The 22362-nt window shown below is 42.0% G+C and overlaps 1 protein-coding gene across 1 annotated transcript in view; it reads left to right on the top strand.

Moving 5' to 3' along the window:
* Positions 1–19211, top strand: part of CUNH6orf118 (chromosome unknown C6orf118 homolog) — a 27239-nt gene extending 8028 nt beyond the window's left edge. The window contains exons 5-10 of the mRNA XM_077761206.1: positions 2718–2842; positions 9589–9647; positions 14144–14325; positions 16500–16553; positions 17106–17167; positions 18963–19211. Of these exons, the coding sequence (XP_077617332.1) occupies positions 2718–2842; positions 9589–9647; positions 14144–14325; positions 16500–16553; positions 17106–17167; positions 18963–19071 (591 nt within the window). The 3' untranslated portion in view covers positions 19072–19211. The remainder of the gene's footprint in view (positions 1–2717; positions 2843–9588; positions 9648–14143; positions 14326–16499; positions 16554–17105; positions 17168–18962) is intronic.
* Positions 19212–22362: the final 3151 nt, after the last annotated feature.

Genomic DNA, 22362 nt, shown 5'->3' with positions numbered 1-22362 from the left:
CAACCTACTGAGCCACCCAGGCGCCCCTGTTATTCTTTATTTCTGTGTTAAGGGTCTCACTGATACCTTCTACTTCTTTCTCAAGTCCAGTGAGTATCTTTATGATTACTTTAAATATTCCAGGCATGTTACTTATACCTGTTTCACTTAGATTTCTGGCCATATCCTTGTCCTGTTCTTTCATTTGGGACAAATCCATCTGTTTTCTCATTTTGTCTAAGTTTCCGTGGGCCTGTTTCTGTGCGCGAAGAAAGTCAGCTACGTCTCCTGTTATTTAGGGCCATGGCCTCATGGAGAAGAGAGAGGTAGTGCGAGCGGCTGGCGTCCCTTGCCCCCGGGCCTGGTGCTCAGGGAGTGTCCCCTGTGCTCTGGGTGCACTGTGCTGGTGTGTCCTGGCCAGTTCGTCCTTCAGGCCGGGCTTCTGAGGAGGCTGCCTGGGGAGTGCTCGGCCCCCTGCCTGAGCGTGGCGCGTTGTAACCAGGTGTGCTCTAGCCGGCTTGTGAGTGAGCCTGTTGCCGGCGCCGCTGGGACCGAGGCCCGGCAGAGCCCCCAGGTTGGGGGACACGGGGTTGGCAGGGGTTTGGGCCGTCCTTCGGGGCAGTTGGGGCTGCGCTGGGACTGAAGCAAGCGTGGCTGAGAGGGCCGGCCCCACTGAGGCACAGGGCGGGCACGGGGGGCCTGGTGGAAGCAAGTCAGGCAGTGCGCGTGCAGGCGGCCCCGGCCCCGGCGGCCGGCCCTGTGCTCTTGCCGAGGGCGGNCGAGGAATGCACCTGCCAGTTGCTTTGTCCTCGGCGGGGTCCCGGGGACACGTCCAGGATGAGAAGCCCCCTCGCCACGGTGTGCTCCGGGCCCTCTTCCGACGGCTGTTCCCACACTGCACGTCTGTGGGCCGTCCGCTCTGCCTTCTTTCCTCCAGCAGCCCCCGGGCCCTCGGCTTCCCCCGGGCCAGCCCGCTGCACTTTAAACTCCAGGCTTGAAGTCCCACTGGTTGCGAGAGCTCGTGAAATTCAGCCCCTCTCGCTTTCCAAGCCAGTTGCTTTGGGGATTTGTGTCCACCGTGTGGGGTCCCCTGTGTGCTAGTGTCTCTCCTACCCTTTTTGCAATCGTGGCTCCATCCCCACCACACTGGCAAGATCCATCTCTCCCAGACTGTGTCTCTGCGCTTCTTACCCTCTGTGATGTGACTTCTTCTCTCCCTTTATTTGTGGAGTTTGTTCGGCTAGTCTTCAGGTCCATTTCTGGGGTATTTAGGATGATTTTTTTTTTTTTAAAGATATATTGGGGCGCCTGGGTGGCTTAGTCGGTTAAGCGTCCGACTTTCGCTTAGGTCATGATCTCGCGGTTCGTGGGTTCGAGCCCCGCGTCGGGCTCTGTGCTGACTGCCAGCTCGGAGCCTGGAGCCTGTTTCGGTCTGTGACTCCCTCTCTCTCTGACCCTCCCCTGCTCACGCTGTCTCTCTCTCTCTCTCTCCTAGAAATAAATAAAAAAATAAAAATAAAAATAAAATAAAAAAAAGATTTAGTATTTTGAGAGAGAGAGAGAGAGTGTGTGTGTGTGTGTGTGTGTGTGTGTGTGGGCCAGAGAGGGGACGGAGGAAGAGGGAGAGGCAATCTTTTTTTAAGTTTATTTATTTTGAGAGAGAGAGAGAGTGAGCAGGGGAGAGGGGCAGACTAAGAGGGAGAGATGATCTTCTTTATTAAGTTTATTTATTTTGAGAGAGAGAGAGCAAGTGCAGCATGAGTGGAGAAGGGGCAGAGAGAGGGGGAGAGAGAGAATCCTGAGTAGGATCTGCACTGTCAGCACAGAGCTCAATGCAGGGCTCATCTCATGAACTGTGAGATCATGACTTGTGCTAAAACTAAGAGTCAGGTGCTAAACTAACTGAGCCATCTGGGCACCCCAGAAAAGTAAGCTTTTGTTTGATAGGAATAAGCAAAGGATCTAGTTGGAGGCCTACCCTGTTGCTTAGTTTTTGAAGTTGAGTCCAAAATGAACGTATGTGTGCTTATTTCAACCAAACACCAGCATGAAAAGTCCCCTGGCCCACAGGGCATCAGCTCTTCTTTCTGTTTCTGGAAACATGGCAGCCCATCATCTAAAGCAGAGACCTTGTCTCTCCACGTATGAGTCCAGCACTGCTTTATATCCATGTAGGATAATTGCATTAAATGGTTTTTCACTAAATAACTGGTGCGGATGATAATATACTTGGAGCACTTTATTTAGCATTTCCTTTCCCCACACAAACCTACAGTGAAACCCCACCACTTTTTAATTGTCTTAATAAAATAGAACCTTAAAATTTTTTTTTTAAAATGTTTTATTTATTTCTAGGAGAGAGAGACAGCGTGAGCAGGGGAGGGTCAGAGAGAGAGGGAGTCACAGACTGAAACAGGCTCCAGGCTCTCAGCTGGCAGTCAGCACAGAGCCCGACGCGGGGCTCGAACCCACGAACCGTGAGATCATGACCTAAGCGAAAGTCGGACCCTCAACCAACCTAAGCCACCCGGGCGCCCCAGAACCTTAAAATTTTTTTAAACAATATCTTATCCAGATCTTCACATGAAGAATTATCCTTCCTCTGATATTTTCCTCTCAATTCTCAAAATCCTAGAATTTCTGTTTTGACTCAAAATCTCGAACACACTGTAATAACTAAGAAGGAACATTTTCACCCTTGCTGTGTGTCTCACCCGCCATGGCCTTGCCCTGCCTAGATGCTGCTGGCCAACGCCAAGGGCCTGGAGAGGAGGTCTGTGAAGACAGCAGATGTCAGCCGGGCCAGGGAGGAGCTGAGGGCGACTGTGACGGCCACCAGAGCAGCCCTGGAGCGGAATGACAGGTGAGGGTTAACAGTCTGATTTGATCTATGCTGGGTTCTCCTCTTGTACAATGTATTCAAACCACACGACAAGCATATCCTTACATCTTTCCTGCATTTGTTCCGGGAGGCATGTTGCGTCCCCTCGTAGGGTGCCCGTCATCTGGCCTCTTTCCTGAGCCACCACATCTGGGACTGGGAAATTCAACCAGACCTGGTGTTTGTATGGGGAGGCTGGTTTGGGATGGGTTCTGAGGGAATCTCGTCTTCCTTGGTGGTCCCCTGGGGACCTGCTGGTAGGTGACGCTGCAGCAGAGCGGTCATTCGTGAATTGGCTTATTCCTTTTTTTTTTTTTAAACTTAAAACAATCTTTTAACCTTTCTGTAGAGTCTTCCAGATGAAATCACAATTGGATAGGGCATATTTTTTGTAGAGGATTAAAAAAAAAAAAAGATTGACGCAAAGCCAGCACACCCAAAACATCCTCAAAAAAGCAAAACAGGAAACAAAAAAAACAAAAAACAAAGCTGCCTTCAGTATAACCAGAAGACAGAAAGCATCCAAACTTCAAAATATTTGAAAATTTAAAAATGTACATCAAATGGCAGTGAATCATTATCTACTGTTTTTCTGCAAAACTTCATGACAGAAAGGGCAGTGGGGGAAGAGAGAAGAATGGATCTGATAGAAGACCTAACATGATCTAAGACCAGTGAGAGAGAGAGAGAGAGAGAGAGGGAGGGAGGGAGAGAGGGGGAGGGAGAGAGAGAGAGGTTGAGACAGGCGAGGAGAAAAAGGGAGGGAGAGAGAGAGAGAAGGAAGGGTGGGGAGAGAAAGGGGGGATGAGGGAGGGGAAGAGAGAAGGGGTGAGGGTTTTTTTTTAATGTTTGTTTATTTCTGAGAGAGAGGAAGGGGGACAGAGAGCTGGAGCAGCCGCTAAGCCTACAGCTGTGAGCCCAATATGGGGCTCAAACTCACGAACCACAAGATGTCAACCTGAGCAGAAGTTGGACACTGAAGCACTGAGCCACTGAGGCGCCCCCTTTTGCAAACTTGTATTAAAGATATGCCTCTTTCACTTCTGCTGAAATGGCCTATGGGACTTTGAAAGGGATTGAATTGATCTGGTGGACTGCCTGGGGGAGTGTCGTCATCTTGACCACATCCCATCTTCCAAGCTGTGATCCCTCCCTCCCTCCCTCTTTACCTTCCTCCCTCCCTCACACCTTCCCTTCCTTTTTAAAACATAATTTATTGTGAAATTGGCTGACATACGGTGTGTACAGTGTGCTCTTGGTTTCAGGGGTAGATTCCTGTGATTCATCGCTTACATACGGCACCCAGTGCTCATCCCCACAAGTACCCTCCTCAGTGCCCATCCCCCATTTTCCCCTCTCCCCCGCTCCCCCCATCAATCCTCAGTTCTTTGTATTTAAGAGTCTCCTGATTTGCTTCCCTCCCTCTCTGTTTGTAACCATTTTCCCTCTGCCCCTCCCCCATGGTCTTCTGTTACGTTTCTCCTGATCCACATATGAATGAAAACATATGGTATCTGTCTTTCTCTGCCTGACTTATTTCGCTCAGCATAACACCCTTGAGTTCCATCCATGTTGCTACACAGGCCAGATTTCATTCTTTCTCATTGCTGTGTAGTATTCTATCGTATAGATAAACCACATCTTCTTGATCCATTCATCAGTTGATGGACATTTAGGCTCTTTCCGTGTTTTGGCTATTGTTGCGAGTGCTGCTATGAACATTGGGGTACATGTGCTCCTATGCATCAGCACTCCTGTGTCCCTTGGGTAAATTCCTAGCAGTGCTATTGCTGGGTTGTAGGGTAGTCCTATTTTTAATTTTTTTGAGGAATCTCCACGTTGTTTTCCAGAGGGGCTGTACAAGCTTGCATTCCAACCAACAGAGCAAGAGGGTGCCCATTTCTCCAATCCTTGTCAGCGTCTGTAGTTTCCTGAGTTGTTCATTCTAGCCACTCTGACAGGCATGCAGTGGTATCCCTGTGTGGTTTTGATGTGTATTTCCCTGAAGATGAGTGACACTGAGCATCTTTTCATGTGTCTGTTGGCCATCTGGATGTCCTCTTTGGAAAAATGTCTATTCATGTCTTCTGCCCATTCCTTCACTGGATTATTTGTTTTTTGGGTGTAGAGTTTGGTGAGTTCTTTATAGATTTTGGATACTAATCCTTTATCCCAAATGTCATTTACAAATATCTTCTCCCATACTGTCAGTTGCCTTTTACTTTTGTTGATTGTTTCCTTTGCCGTGTNCTTTTCATGTGTCTGTTGGCCATCTGGATGTCCTCTTTGGAAAAATGTCTATTCATGTCTTCTGCCCATTCCTTCACTGGATTATTTGTTTTTTGGGTGTAGAGTTTGGTGAGTTCTTTATAGATTTTGGATACTAATCCTTTATCCCAAATGTCATTTACAAATATCTTCTCCCATACTGTCAGTTGCCTTTTACTTTCGTTGATTGTTTCCTTTGCCGTGCAGAAGCTTTATATCTTGATGAGGTCCCAGTAGTTCATTTTTGCTTAATTCCTTTGCCTTTGGAGATGTATTGAGTAAGAAATTACTGCAGCTGAGGTCAAATAGGTTGCTTCCTCTTTCTCTTCTGGGTTTTGGTGGTTCCCTGTCTCACAATTAGGTCTTTCATCCATTTCGAGTTTAGTTTTGTGTATGGTGTAAGAACGTGATCTAGTTTCATTCTTGTGCATGTTGCTGTCCAGTTCTCTCAGCACCATTCGCTGAAGAGACTGTCTTTTTTCCATTGGATACTCCTTCCTGCTTTGTTAAGGATTAGTTGGCCATACACTTGGGAGTCCAGTTCTGGGTTCTCTTTTCTATTCCATTGGTCTATGTGTCTGTTTTTGTGCCAATACCATACTGTCCTGATGGTCACAGCTTTGTAGCAGAGGCTAAAGTCTGAGATTGTGATGCCTCCTACTTTGGTTTTCTTTTTCAATATTACTTTGGCTACTCAGAATCTTTTGTGGTTCCATATAAATTTTAGGATAGTTTGTTCTGGCTCTGAGAAGAATGCTGGTGCAATTTTGATTGGGATTGCACTGAATATGTAGAGTGCTTTGGATAGTATTGACATTTTAAGAGTCTTTATTCTCCCAATCCATGAGCATGGAATGTTTTTCCATTTCTTAGTGTCTTCTTCAATTTCCTTCATAAGTTTTCTATAGTTTTCATCATACAGATCTTTTACATCTTTGGTTAGGTTTATTCCTAGATATTTTATGGTTCTTGGTACAGTTGTAAATGGGATCAGCTCTTTGATTTCACTTTCTGTTGCTTCACTATTATTGTATAGAAATATAATCAATTTCTGTACATTGATTTTGTACCCTGCAACATAGCTGAATTCACATATCAGTTCTAGCAGCTTTTTGGTGGAGTCTTTTAGGCTTTCCATGTAGAGTGTCATGTCATCTGCAAAAAGTGAAAGTTTGACTTCTTCTTTGCTAATTTTGATGCATTTTATTTCATTTTGTTGTCTTATTGCTGAGGCGAAGACTTCCAAACTATGTTAAACACCAGTGGTGAGAGTGGACATCCCTGTCATGTTCCTGATCTCGGGAAAAGCTCTCACTCAGTTTTCCCCCATTGAAGATGATATTAGCTGTGGGCCTTTCATAAATGGCTTTTATGATGTTTACATATGTTCCTCTATCCCGATTTTCTCAAGGGTTTTTTAAAGAAAGATGCTGTATTTTGTCAAATGCTTTTTCTGTATCTACTGACAGTATCATATGGTTCTTATCCTTACTTCGATTAATGTGATGTATCACATTGATTGATTTGTAGATATCGAACCAGCCCTATAGCTCAGGAATGAATCCCACTTGATTATGGTAAATAATTCTTTTTATATGCTATTGAATTCTATTTGTTGGTATCTTGTTCAAAATTTTTGCATCCATGCTCATCAGGGATATTGGCCTCTAATTCTCCTTTTTTGTGGGGTCTCTGTCTCGTTTGGGAATCAAGGTAATGCTGGGCTCATTGAATGAGTTCAGAAACTTTCCTTCTGTTTCTATTTTTTGGAACAGCTTGAGAGGGATAGGCATTAACTCTACTTTAAATGTCTGATAGAATTCCCCTGGGAAGTTATCTAGCCCAGGACTCTTATTTGTTGGGAGATTTTTGATAACTGATACCATTTCTTCACTAGTTATGGGTCTGTTCAAATTTTCTCTTTCTTCCCACTTGAGTTTGGTAGTGTTTGGGTGTCTAGGACTTTGTCCATTTCTTCCAGGTTGTCCAGTTTCCTGGCATGTAAGTTTTCATAGTGTTCCCTGATCATTGTTTTTCTTTCAGAGGGGTTGATCATGATAAGTCCAATTTCATTCATGATTTTATCATTTGGGTCCTCTTTCTTTTCTTTTTGAGAAGCCTGCTTGGGGTTTATAAATTTAGTTTCTTTTTTCAAAAAGCCAGCTCTTAGTTTCATTGATCTGTTCTACTGGGGTTTTTTTAGATTCTATATTATTTCTTTCTGCTCTGATCTTTATTATGTCTCTTCTTCTGCTGGCAGAGGGGTGAGGTTTGAAAGGGAGGGAGAGAGAGAAAGATAGTGTGGTGAGGAGAGAAATGGAGGGAGAAGAAAGGAAAGGGAGGGAGAAGAAGGGAAAGGGAGCGAGAAAGAGAACGATAGAGGGGTGGAGAAAGAAAGGGAGGGGGAGGAGGGAGAGACAGAGGGAGAGGGGGAGACAGAAGGAAGAAGGGAGAGAGCAGCTTCCCTAAATAATAACACAGAAGTTACTGGTCGATCTGTCAGAGCACTAACTTAGAAGGAATGGACTTCAGAGTGAACACGGAAGCAAAGAGCCAATTCTGAAATGATCATATGGTGAGAACAAGTTTAAAAGGAAGTGATCAGCATCCTTTAAAACAACAGAGGCGGGGAATTTAGAATCCCATAAAAGTAGAAAATTGAAGGGCACACAACCCTTCCACTACTGTTCTTTCTTTCCTCCAAAAAAAAAAAAGGTTATCCTGTAAAAAAATCAAAATAAAATACCCCAAAACAACAACAAAAGCCTCCTTTGCTATTTCGACAAAAAACACATCCTCTTGAATCAGGAACCTCACACACCACCCGAACCCCTAGGCCTGCCCCCAGAAATGCAGAGGTACAATGATCTCTGTCTGTACAAATGACTATCAAGAGAGAACAGAAAATGAGGGCCCAAGCAATTTAGTTGATGAAAATCTCTGCCACCCAACAACAACAAGAAGTTGGAGAAGAAAACTGCCACAACTCTCCAAACTTAAATATTCCCTAAAGAGCATTTCTGGATATGAAAACGATCTTGAGTCAGTAATGTAAACAATAAGCACAGCGATTAATGACAATAAAAAGGAAGATGTGAATCAAGGTTTGGCCACTGAGGAAAGATAATTGAAAAAGTCAAAATTATGTCATAGATCCAGACGAAGTTAGGATGCTCTCAAGCAGGAATTGTCTTGAGTGACAATACAATAAAGAGCATTAGAGAAAAGCAGAACAAGCAAGAGAACGAAAATGAGATGAGAAAAGAAAATCATGAGAGAAAAAGTGGTTGAGGTAGAAGACAGGCAAAGAAGATCCAACGTACATATAAAGTCTCAGGAGAAGAAAAAGCAATGAGACAGAACATAATACTTAAAACTGTAATACATTAAACATTTTTAGAAATGAAATACCCTGTATCTATATACTGCAAAGACTGTTAGGATTATTATTAATTCATTTAATCTCAATCTCTTAACATTGGGGGTCATAATACCTGTTTCTTTTAATCTCCGATGAAATGAACTAATGTATGTGAAAATATTTAACCATTAGGCCTCTTGCAGGCAAGCAGCATTGACTCATTTGTGGTATTGATATTTTTAACCAAATCACAGGGGTTTTCTGTCCATATTAACTCCCCCTTTGCCCCCCTCGAAATCTATCAGAAATAATACAGATTTAGTTTAGTTTCTTTGTTTTCGGGAACCAGGGGGAGGATACAAAGAAATTATAAGTGTTTTCATTTGCTTCTTTTAAAATTTCTGTTTGTTTTTATTTATTTGTTTTGAGAGAGAAGGAGAGAGTCTGAGTGGGGGAGGGGCAGACAGAGAAGGAGACAGAGAATCTCAAGCAGGCTCCATGCTCAGCACAGAGCCCACTGTGGGGCTTGATCCCACAAACTGTGAGATCATGACCGGAGCCACAACCAAGAGTTGGACACTTAACTGACTGAGCCATCTAGGCGCTCCTAAAATTTCTTCTATTTTATTTTTAGCTTAAATGTAGTGGAATTTGTGAATTGTGTCTGTGGGAGGAAACCAGAATGCACAGGGGACATGCAATGTGTGTTCCAGCCACAGTGATGTGCTTCCACTGCCCCCTGTCTGTTCGTCATCTCAGAGTGATTAAATGCTAGTTTCTCTGCTTCCCGTCTTTGTAGAAATTCAAGTAACAAACCAATATCCGCAAACAGTAGAGGAGATCATTGATTTTATATTCACCAGCCTCTTCAACTGGTGGGTTGTGCAGCCTTGGTAAGAAAGTATTCTTTTGTTTATTTAGTTTGACTGGTGTAGGCTCTCATTTTATATAGATTTTCAAATGACCTTTTTTGATCGAAACTAAGATCACTTTGTATTTCTCAATGTTTTAAAAAGACCTGTGGCATAAAACAGATGAAAGATGAAAGGTGCAAATGGAGTTCTGATATTTTACTATTTTTTTATTATCAACCCTGTAGACTCAGAAGTGAACTGGAGACAGAGCACATGTTGCTGCAATCTGCTAAGGAAAAATCAGGCAAGTAATTGTGTGATGCTGTTCTTCTGACCTTTGGGTGAAGAATCTTCATGTTCTTGTCCATGACTTAGGGCCTCCTGCTTTTATTTATTTGGAAGCATTTTCTTTTTTTTTTTTCTAGAGAGCTGATTAAATTAAATTTTATTCATTTATATTTTTTCCATCAAGTTCTTTAGAAATATACAAGTTTTCCTTTAATCTGAAGTGGTTTATTTTTATTTATTTTTAAAGTTTTTAACGTTTATTTATTTTGAGAGAGAGACAGACAGAGTGTGAGCAGGGGAGGTGCAGAGAGAGAGGGAGACACAGAATCGGAAGCACCTCCAGGCTCTGAGCTGTCAGCAGAGAGCCTGATGCGGGGCTCAAACCCACGAACAAGATCATGACCCGAGCCGAAGTCGGACGCCCAACNATGTGTGTTCCAGCCACAGTGATGTGCTTCCACTGCCCCCTGTCTGTTCGTCATCTCAGAGTGATTAAATGCTAGTTTCTCTGCTTCCCGTCTTTGTAGAAATTCAAGTAACAAACCAATATCCGCAAACAGTAGAGGAGATCATTGATTTTATATTCACCAGCCTCTTCAACTGGTGGGTTGTGCAGCCTTGGTAAGAAAGTATTCTTTTGTTTATTTAGTTTGACTGGTGTAGGCTCTCATTTTATATAGATTTTCAAATGACCTTTTTTGATCGAAACTAAGATCACTTTGTATTTCTCAATGTTTTAAAAAGACCTGTGGCATAAAACAGATGAAAGATGAAAGGTGCAAATGGAGTTCTGATATTTTACTATTTTTTTATTATCAACCCTGTAGACTCAGAAGTGAACTGGAGACAGAGCACATGTTGCTGCAATCTGCTAAGGAAAAATCAGGCAAGTAATTGTGTGATGCTGTTCTTCTGACCTTTGGGTGAAGAATCTTCATGTTCTTGTCCATGACTTAGGGCCTCCTGCTTTTATTTATTTGGAAGCATTTTCTTTTTTTTTTTTCTAGAGAGCTGATTAAATTAAATTTTATTCATTTATATTTTTTCCATCAAGTTCTTTAGAAATATACAAGTTTTCCTTTAATCTGAAGTGGTTTATTTTTATTTATTTTTAAAGTTTTTAACGTTTATTTATTTTGAGAGAGAGACAGACAGAGTGTGAGCAGGGGAGGTGCAGAGAGAGAGGGAGACACAGAATCGGAAGCACCTCCAGGCTCTGAGCTGTCAGCAGAGAGCCTGATGCGGGGCTCAAACCCACGAACAAGATCATGACCCGAGCCGAAGTCGGACGCCCAACCGACTGAGCCACCCAGGCGCCCCTAATCTGAGGTGGTTTAAACGAACTACTTTAAAGGCACAGGAAGGAGTTCATCTCACTGGTAGATCCGTCAGGGGGAAGATTGTTACTCTAGTTTCTGTTGCTTTGGGCACCTTTGGTTTTCCAGTTTCTCTGGAGCTGATACAACGTGTGCGCTAGTTCACTCTTCTCTAGGATCTTTGTGGTTTTTAGTGGAACACTGAATTTAGTCAAGTTTTATAGAAAGAATTCTGTCAAGTTTTGAGGAAGACATTTGGCATAGAGCCTAAGAAACTGACCAAATGAGGGTCGCCTGGGTGGCTCAGTTGGTTAAGCTTCCCCCTTCTCAGCAGCTTTTAGGATGTACTCACAGATAGGACCCGTTTTAAGTTCTTGAAGAACTTGGCCTCACAGGTTCTCGCTGGGGTCTTTTGCTTCCTTCTGCTAGTTCTTTCCTCCTGTGGACGACACCGGTGTGATTGACCTGCTGGCCACCTTCGGGGGTGTCTGGAGGGGCTGGCTCAGGGCTTGTCTTCTGACCCCTTCTCAGGGCTCCGGGGGTGGTTGGCCCGTCTTTCTCCTGCACCCATGTTGCCTATTCTTGGGATCCTCTTACAGGCAGGTCACGGATGGGACTCCAGGTCACTGTTTTCTGGGTCCTTGCTGTCTCCTAACACAAGCCCACCATTTCCCTTTTTGTCTTAATTTTAATGTGAGTATAATTGACACACAACGTTACGTTAGTTTCAGGTGCACAGCTTGGTGATTTGACAAGTTCATGCACGATGCTGTGCCTGCCACACACACGGCCACCACGAGTCCCAGCACGTTGTTGTCACAGTATCCTTGACTGCATTCCTTATGCTCTGCTTTTCATTCCCATGACTTACTCATTCCGTAACCGGAGGCCTGTGTCTCCCTCTCCCCTGAGCCCCTTTACCCACCTCTTCATCCCCTTCCCTCTGGCCAGCGTCAGATTATTCTCTGTAGTTACGGATCTGATTCTGCTTTTTGTTTGTTTCTCCTCTTCCTCCTCCCCCCTCCTCCTCCTCCTCCTTCTTCAAGATTCCATTTATGAGCAGATTCATATAGCATTTGTTTCATTTTTCTTTTAAATGTAAGGGCTCTATTGCTAACTGCTAACAGGATAAAATGGCAGAGATAAAAAATAATAAACAAGAGGGGTGCCTGGGTGGCTTAGTCGGTTAAGCGTCCGACTTTCGCTTAGGTCATGATCTCGCGGTTCGTGGGTTCCAGCCCCGCGTCGGGCTCTGTGCTGACTGTCAGCTCAGAGCCTGGAGCCTGTTTCAGAGTCTGTGACTCCCTCTCTCTCTGACCCTCCCCTGCTCACGCTGTCTCTCTGTCTCCTACAAATAAATAAAAATGTAAAAAAATAATAATAATAAACAAGAGGACATACTAATTTCTAGAACTGTAGCAAACTTTTCTTAATATTTGATTCCAGCTCTTGCTGACACTTTTCCAGTGCTACTGAAGAAATCTGGTGGCCTGTGTTCATTTTTTCCCCCCAAAGCTTTCTCATTCAGGAGCCTCTCTGCCAACCATATATTTTCTGTGGAATTTCCCCATTTTCGTACCTCAGTCTTCCTCCTTAGGTAGGAAAGGGCTAACAGTTGGGTCATTTGAGTGACTTCATGCTCCTTTTGACTTCTATGCCCTCAGTTAATTGTTGCAGGTTAAAACCCTCAGCTTAGGCTAAGGTGGGGAGCAGACTTTGTGGGTAGAAGCTGAACTCTGGCTGTTTCTGCCTGCTTGGTTAGTTCCTCGTGTATCTGCTTAGCTAGTTTCCCAGCTAACTCACCTTCAGAGTTTTCTCTTCTTCCAAATTTGGCAAGTTGAATAATGGTGGTGGTTTCCACCTTGTTCACTATACGCAGGTAAGCATTATCACTCTTTCGAATTGCCTTTTTTTCCTTATCAATAAGGGGTAGTCATTATTTATCCAAAAAATTTGTCTTACTACTCTAGTGAGTTACATATGATGAGTTGCATTCTAGTCAGGATGTCACTGTGCTGTTGGATCATCAAATACTGTCAGCAGTGACTTGCTCTCAATGTCATCATCTCTTTTCTGAATCCTTAGATATTGACCTTCGTTAGAGCCTGGCATGTCTTTGGTTCAACACACACATCTTTGAGTTCAAATCTTTCCTGCCCAGATCTACTTTTTAGGCTTGAGATCTGTGTATCCAACTTCCTTCTGGATGTGTCTACTTGAGTATCCCATAGGTGCCCCTCAACCCACCACATCTGAGACTAAACTCTCTGCTTCGATGAACGGCATCACCAAACACATGGAGGTCAAGTTAGAAAGCATGTGGCAGAATCTTCCCCTCCTTACCCCATCAACCGCTTCAGCACAGCTGGTCGTTAATGGCCAACATGGAATTCGAACCCAGCTCTCTTACCTCTCTGCTGCCTTGAACTCACTTCTCTCCCACTGCATCTGTTCCTAGCTGTAGCAAAGCTGAAACCTAGGGGTTATTTTGATGTCTACCTCTCCCTCTACATTCAGATCCCATCAGTTGCCAAGCCCTCCTTGTTTCCATTCCCTAAATCATTTTTGTAGCTCTCCACTTCTCTCTGCGACAGGTACGATCCTGCTCTGATCTTGTTTGAATGATGGCAGTAGCTTCCTGACTCATTTTCCTGTTCCAGCCCTGGTCTTTCTCCTCCACTTTTGGTTTGGTAGAGTGACCCTTGTGTGCTTGGTTTATCCCAGCTCAAAAGCCTTCAACAGCTTCGACTGATTTCATAACCTAGATTATAAGACCTTTTCAGATCTTCCCCTGCTTCCTCTCTAGTGTAATTTATTGATGCCACTCACCTGGCCCTCAAAGTCCCCACACTACTCTATAACTTTCTTTTTACTGAAATGTGGCAAAATCTGCTCTTCTGCTCCCCCTCCCCCAGTCCCCTTCTGCTTCCCCAACTCCTGTTCATCCTTTGGTCATCAACTTTGTCACACTTCTGCAAAGTCGTCCTCATACCTTCCCCCCACAGTGTTAGGCGCCCAGATGGGGCACTCCATAATTACTTTTTGATTATATAAATGAATTTGTGCTTGAAGCTTGAGTTACATTATATTTTATGGCAATATATAACATGCATTATACTGTTAATAATGCCTAATACTAATAATAAGTCATGACATACTAAATACAGTAATACTTTGCTTTTAAAAATATTTTCAGAATCATCTAAGAAAAGTGTAATGGATGAGGATCACCTTACTCTTATTGAAAAGGTTGAAAAGAAGAGGTGTGAAATACTCAGCAAATGGGATGAAATTCAAGCTCTTGAAAGAGAAATTAAAACAACTTTGATTCATACTGGAATTTCACATATCACTGAAAATAGGGTTAAAAGCATAGAGGTATGTAGTTTATTTATTTCAATGTTTACATTGGTCTTTTGCTTGAAGGGGTTGGCAAACACATGAAGCAATTTCATTTTGCCATTAGGTAAAAAAAATGGAAAATTTTGTCCAATATATTTTAATTGTGAAACGTTTGTAGCAAATGATTTGAAGAATGAAGAGATCTAGCGAAACAACAAAAATAAAGGTGATAAAAATTATGTAGAGTTCTGTTAAGGTTCAGAGTGGATCTCTTTCAAGTCGACTGATATCTCTTGACAATTTTGTATAGAAGGTGTTTGTCGTGAAGGTGATGACAGCCATCATTTAGTATCCGATATGTACTAATTTGCTTGAGGTGAAGCTCAGAGGAGTTCAGTGACCTGACCAATATGACACAGTTTAGAGGTGGCAAAGCTGGGATTCGAGCTTAATACTTTTGGGGTTCCAAAGCCCTATGATTTTCATCGTGTCACATTGAAACTTCATAGTTCGATTTTCATTGAGTTGAACAGTTATGCTAGAAGATAGGAATTAGTTACTGCCATTGAAAGGAAAGTCCACTATATTAAAAATAGTCTTTAACAATTATTACTAAGCATTTTTGACGAACCAATGATGAACACTATAATGTTATTGTAGTCTATGTTTTAAAATGTTCTATGATTCTTCTTTTTCTCATGGTTATATAATTACAAAGGTTCTCCCAGCACTGTTTTTTAAAACTTTTTTTTAAAAAGGAGAATTATAAAGTGTATAGGAAGTTAGCAGTGGTTTAAACTTATTTTGACTTCTCTCTCTTTCTTTGAAAATAGTATGTTCAGATTTCCTTCTGTGATTTTGTTTACAGACTGTTCATTTTTAAATGGAATCATGTCCTGAGAATGAACACTAATTTACAGTTGAATTTTCAAACTTTGGAAATAATATGTTAAAGCTTTAAATCTTGTGATACATTTACATTATTATCACACATGTAATGTTAAGCCATGTTAAATTTTCCTTCATGATTGAAACCTCTTAAAGTGGATTGAATCTAGGAAATCGAAGAATCTCTATAAGGGTTCCATATCACTAATTTATATTACTTTAACTCTTTATTATTTATATTTTACTCCTTAAATCAAATGCTAGAAGCCATAATACAATTGCATTTACTATCTTATATAGTAATTCATTTCTGGTTTTGGATTTGAAATATGTCATTTCTAAGCAGAATAAAACATAACTAAATGCATCAAGGATTTACGATGTGCCAGATACTACTGTGAACATTTAAAAAATACTATTTCATATAATTTCCAACAACCTTAAGCTATTATTAGCCTCTTATTCGGATGAGAAAGCCACAGCACCAAGCTAAATAACTTGATTGAGGTCACAGTGAGAAAGCAATAGAATTGGGATTAAAGCTCAGTTTAGGTTTTTAATTATACGCTATCCAGATTCACTGGTGTAATTGCTAATACTGTTCAATATGTCAACTATCTGAAAGAGCAGGTGTTTACACCCTCTGCCCATCATGATTTTGTTCACAATTATCTTGACTATTCTCATTCACAGCATCAAATATTTTTCAAGTTTCAGCAATAATACTCTTAGCATTTTGACTATGTTTACAATGAACTTATGGATTAATTTGGGAAGAAGTTACAGCTTTGCAATATCAACACTCCCCTCAAGGGTCATTTTATATTTACTTAATTTATTTTTATGCACTGCTTCCTCATTTTTTATGTTTGCTATTGTGACTTTATGGTGTCTGTTACTATTGTTAATGGGAGCTTTAAAAACATTTACTTTACAGTTTATAATCAGTTATTGCTGGTATATATGTGACTTACTGATATTTGTATTTTTATACTGTATTCAGCCACTTTAACAAATTCTGTTCTTAGTTAATGAAAATTGAGGAACTGCTCTAGAATTTCCCTAAACCTCTCTAGGTTTGTGTACTATCAACCCTTATCTCTACTAGCGTTTGCCCTCTAGAGGGCTAGGATCTTTCTGTCTTACTTACTACATGTCCTTCCAGTCATGCTTTGTTTATTCGTGTTTTCAAATGATGTGCTATTGGCTGCTTTTGAACTTAGAATAACGTCATTTATGTATTTTTGTTCCATAAGTGAGTAAAAGTATCTAACATATATTCTTAACCAAGTATCTTACTTTTAAAACCATTTCTTCTTCAGAATGAAGCTATGAAATTGGAAACAGCAAATAGAATTTTAAAGAAGAAAATACATGTAAGTTTATGTGAATCAGTGTTTCTCAATAGAAATATTTCCTGTAGTGCTGTGTACTTCTTGTATGGTGTCATACACAAAATAAGAATATATGTGTTATCTTTCTAAACGATAACTTTCTGTAATGCTAGGAGTATCTCACTACATGGACATTAGCTTAAAACTGGACAGGTGTAATCTAATGTATTAGTGAAAAAAATAAACGTCCTTTTAAAATAGTTGGATATACCAATCAGAATTGACCATTTCTCTAACCCTTCCACGCATAATGAATTGTAATGAGTTTACTTGATGAAAAGGAATCTAATGAACTGGTTCCTCTAACGACTTTCAGGATAGCCCTCCAAAATTCGTACTAAGAATCTGCTGCTTAATGGATTATAGTTCTGCTTCTAGGATGTAGGTATATTCCTCTGTATTATATACTGTATAGATGAGTACGTTATGCCTGATTCCAGACATTGTATTCCATTTTGGTTCAATGTTATTGTTAATATATATTGCCAATACCATGCCATTATACATGCCCTAATGATTTTTTGTTCTTGGTAGATGATTGAAAACAGTGTGAAGCAGAACATAGGGGAGCATAAGATGAGTGAGCAGGAGAAGCAGTAAGTATTGATGCCGTGGTAAAAGAAGTGAGACAATCTCATGCTACTCTCAAAGCCATCCATTCAGATCTAGATGAGACTAGACCATCCTTTTGAGACGTTTATATTCACGAGTGTTAAACATACATGTTCCATCCTTTCCTGTGCTTAAGAATGCTTAGCCCAAGATTTAAATTTCAATCCATACATACTATTTAGCAATGTAGAAGTAGGTTATTTGGAGAGAACTGAAGAATTGAGGCTAACTTCTCATGGGCAGGGATCCGGAATGTGGGGGAGGCATGTGACTGGGGCGTGCCTTTCTTTTCTCAAAGTATATAACTTTTAGACATATTAAATTTTTGAAGAGCCCTATGCTGGTATTACTCTGACGATTTTCATTTAAAAATGAAACGGCTGGGGACACCTGGGGGGCTCAGTCAGTTGAGCGTCCGACTTCGGCTCAGGTCATGATCTCATGGTTCGTGAGTTCGAGCCCTGCGTCGGGCTCTGTGCTGACAGCTCAGAGCCTGAAGCCTGTCTTCGGATTCTGTGTCTGCTTCTTTCTTTGACCCTCCCCTGCTCACGCTGTCTCTCTCTCTCTCTCAGAAATAAATAAAACATTTAAAAATAAATAAATAAAAATGAAATGGCTGATTTACGTTATCTGTTTTACACATTTAGGCTTCTATAGTTAATTTTCTTGGAGTTGGTGCTACAATTCAAATCTCAGGATTTGGTGAGACTCAGGGCAACATAAAACCCCTGATGGGTTAAGTAGGGAAAAGACTAATTTGTAACAAGAATAAAAAGACATTTAGTTGTAGGTGGCCTAGGCTCAATGATAATATTGAGGGACTGGTGTTCTTCTCTCTTCCTTCTCTGTTTCCCTTGAGTGTGGCTTTCCTCCTCAATATGACTGTCTTCAGGGGCACCTGGGGGGCGGTTCAGTCTATTAGGCGTCCGGCTTCCACTCAGGTCATGATCTCGATCTCAGGTTCATGGGTTCGAGCCCCGCATCGGGCTTTGTGCTGGCAGCTCGGAGCCTGGAGCTGCTTCGAATTCTGTGTCTCCCTCTCTCTCTGCCCCTCCCCCACCTCATGAACTCTGTCTCTCTCTCAAAAATGAATAAATATTAAAACGTTAAAAAAATATGGCTGCCTGGAGACATGAATATATGCCCCTCAGAGAAAGAAGATGAAAGAAAAGGACAAAAGTCAAAGAGCTTCTCCTGATGAGGCTTTTCTGTTTTATTTAGAGGGAAAGGCCCTTGCAGCGACTTCCACCCATATCCCATCACCCAGCACTGTGTCCCAAGGCCATGTGTAGCTGCAAGGGAGTCTATGAAATAGAACACCCTACCTTCCAGCTTACATGGTAGACGAAGTCACCAGAGAAGGGGTTCGAATGGTTGCTACGTGAACCACAGGGGCAGATCCAGGTTTTGTAGACTCGTCTGTTACACTGGGCATCCTCAGTGGAAAATAAGAGGGAATTACGAATACCAAATTAGGGGGGCTCCTTCCATAGGTTTGGCCATGACAGAGAATGGATCTCATCATTATCTTCAAGGTAATGCTGCCTCACTGCGTAGTCTGGAAAATGCTGCAGGGGGGCTGTGCCGGCAGAGAGAATCGTTGCTACGTCCAAGGCCAAAATGCTACAAAAAATCCTCTAAAACCAAAGTGGAGGATTACAAAGTGTCACTGCGTGTTTTTGAGTAAATATGTCCTAAAATAGATGTTTATGTAACAATTTTCTTTTATGCTTAAGGCACCTTTTTTCTCATCTATTATATTCATTTGTTGTATTTAAGGAAACTTTGGGATTTCATCAAAGATTTTGCAAACTTAAAGGAAACAGACAATAACCCTCAAGGGACTGGAAAAACGACTGATGGAAATTCACAGCCACCATGTACGTAGCGTGAGTGTCTGCAGATGTACACATTAATGAAGATACATCTCATTTTGTCAGTTTCTTTTCAGTTTTAATTTCTAATAAAAATTAATGTACTATATGTATCCTACTCAAGATATGGGAATAAATACACGTATGCATGCGATTAGTTTTACTTTGTGTACATATTCATAACAATAGTTCTAAGAGTATTTTCTGCTTTCGTTCAGTAATTTTCTCCAAGGAAAAATACTTTCACTTATTTGATAGGAATAAGAAATTCAGCACTGTTGGGGCGCCTGGGTGGCTTAGTCAGTTCAGCATCTGACTTTCGCTTAGGTCATGATCTCGCGGTTCGTGGGTTCGGGCCCCGCGTCGGGCTCTGTGCTGACTGCCGGCTCAGAGCCTGGAGCCTGCTTCAGAGTCTGTGACTCCCTCTCTCTCTGACCCTCCCCTGCTCACGCTCTCTCTCTCTCTCTCTCTCCTAGAAATAAAAAAACAAAACAAAACAAAATAAAAACAACAACAACAACAAAAAGAAATTCAGCACTGCTACAGTACAGATCAAATATTATTTGCCAATGCGAGTTTACATATATACATTTAATAAAACATAGTAATCCTATAATTAACATTCGCTTAATTGAATCATCCTTACTAATTGTAAGTGTTGCAGTGCTCTGAAACATTCTCACACTGGCATGGCTTTGCACCACACACATCTTAACTGATTGTGATCTTCATGATCCATTGTGACTTGGATTTTTTTTTGACCCCCACTTTGCCTGTCATACAGTCTGAATGCTTAGAGTTAATTAATACAAGTTCACTTTTTTTAAAAAAATTTTTTAATTTTTTTTTATTTATTTCTAGGAGAGAGAGAGAGAAAGACAGTGTGAGCAGGGGAGGGTCAGAGAGAGAGGGAGTCACAGACTGAAACAGGCTCCAGGCTCTGAGCTGGCAGTCAGCACAGAGCCCGACGCGGGGCTCGAACCCACGAACCGCGAGATCATGACTAAGCGAAAGTCGGACGCTTAACCAACTAAGCCACCCAGGCGCCCCACAAGTCCACTTTTTAAAAAAAAAAGTTTGTTTAATGTTTATTTATTTATTTTGAGAGATCAGCATGAGTGGGGGAGGGGCAGAGAGAGACAGAGACACAGAATCTGAAGCAGGCTCCAGGCTCTGAGCTGTCAGCACAGAGCCTGATGCGGGGCTCGAACCCACGAACTGTGAGATCATGACCTGAGCTGAAGTCGGATGCTCAACTGACTGAGCCATCCAGGGGCCCAATACAAGTCCCATTTCTTTGGGCAACCGTGTACAAGGATGTTATGAAAATCAGCGTAAGGGTGGAGTTACAAGAGGCATTTGACCCTAACTTGCAAGAGCAGAGTTTGAGGTCAGAGAGAGAGAAAGAACAAAAGATGAGCAGGGTTTGCTTTCTATGGACCAGGAGGTCAAAGTCAGGGTGGTGTGCTCACCACAGCTCTGTTTCAATTCATTAGCTCTTCCTGGGGCGTGATTCATTCTGGTTTTAGAGACAAAAACATTGCCGCTGACGCTGCAGATGTTTATCACATACAGAGATAAACTGGACTTTACTAATGTTTTTGAATTCCCTATGTTCAAGTTGCCTTCTATATTGGTTATATGTGTTCACTGGAACCTTATTAAGTAGGCATCCCATTTCCCATTATATGGACCGGTGAATCGATTTGTTTAAACTACACAGTAAAAAATTGAGCTGGGATCCAACCCAGGTTTGGTGTATTCAATTCCTAAACTCTTACCACTGCGTCCTGCTGTGCCCCTTATATTTATCGCGAGCCTACATATAGGGAAACAGTCATGGTCAGTGACAGATACACCACCAGAACTAAGAAGTAGCAGACCGACTATCAAAGCTGAATTTACTTGCCGAGAAAAGGAGAGCCATTCACTCAAGAGATCAGATTCAGGGATGATCCGATGACGAAGTAGAAAAGCTGGATATAGAGCCAAGGGGGGTGAGCTGTTCCATTTAAGAGGACTGTAGACATTGAGGACTGAGCGGATTTGCTTGGGAGGGGAAGCGGGTGCCAGTCTTTATTCTGGCCGTCACAAGAGCACTGCTTTTGAAGAGCTATGACATCTATTGTAATAAAACCTTGTCAAGACCAAACTCTTATTGCAGGCACTTTGCTATGTGTATCCTTTGGATTGGCAAATTTTTCATTTAAAATGAATATAAGCAAAAAAGTAAAATAAAATAAAAGCAATATAAGTTATCCTACCATTCATTCATTTATTCAAGTGACATTCATTAGATCAACAGTACAGGTATATTTCAGACGGTTTGCTAGTTGTTGGAAATGAGGAAATGAAGACATGGCCCCCAGTCCCTATGGAGTTCACGGTTTGTGGGCAGACTTGTAAAAAGAATACCAACAATGAAAAAGAAAGCCTGGTAAACAAGATGCATGCCAGGACATGGGGAGGCACACTCTTACCCACTGCCGGGCAAGTGTGAATCGACACGAACAGCGTGGGATATAATTTGGCACCAAGCTCGCCGAATACCTGTGTGGTCCCAGCATCTTGCGGCCCTCCTTGCGTGGGGGCCACATAACCTGTTTGGGCCAACGTGGGATGGCTTTGATAACATATACCAAGAAAGGTGAACTCTGGGAAAGATCGGGTATTTGTAAAAAGAAACAAAGGGAATATTAGAGAATCAGAAATGTGGCTTCTCCGTGTGGGAAAATCTGACTGCTTTGAATTCACAGATTTAAGAGATGAGATTTTTAAAGATCTACGACCTGATTTTATGTCTGAAAGAATGAATTACAGGTGTGGCCTTTCCACCAAAGCCTCTTAGCCTCTGGGCTGTGGAAGGGAGAGTTAGGGATGGGCCATGAGGATGGGAAAGTAAACAGATCTGAGAGCGACTCTAAGCAAATCATGGGCTCACCGAACAGACTGGAAGCAAATAGATTTGATGTGTACTGAGTTTTTGAGGGAGTTTTACTATTAAAGGCAACCAGGAACCCAAGGTAAGTAAGTCTATTTCTGCTCAAAAGCTTTATCAGCCCTGGGTCCCCCGAACATCCATGAAGAGGAACAGGAAGGGAGCTGAGGAAACCGTATGTCCCTTAAGAGACCGTGTTCCCCAAAGGCCACTTCACATGTGCCCGAGGGGGACACGGACGACCAAACCAGTGACAAGGATGTTGAACGAGAGCTCCGTCCTGATGCGGTCAGGACTTCACTCTGCTCCTTGGTAGGGGAGTCTTACAAAACCTTCTCTGCAGGGCTACAGACCAAGGACTTCTTAC

This window comes from Crocuta crocuta, unplaced genomic scaffold, assembly GCF_008692635.1.
Source record: "Crocuta crocuta isolate KB4526 unplaced genomic scaffold, BGI_CrCroc_1.0 scaffold455, whole genome shotgun sequence".
Lineage (NCBI taxonomy): Eukaryota > Metazoa > Chordata > Mammalia > Carnivora > Hyaenidae > Crocuta > Crocuta crocuta.
Note: the sequence above shows the minus strand (reverse complement) of the source record. Positions and strands in the feature narration are given on the sequence as shown.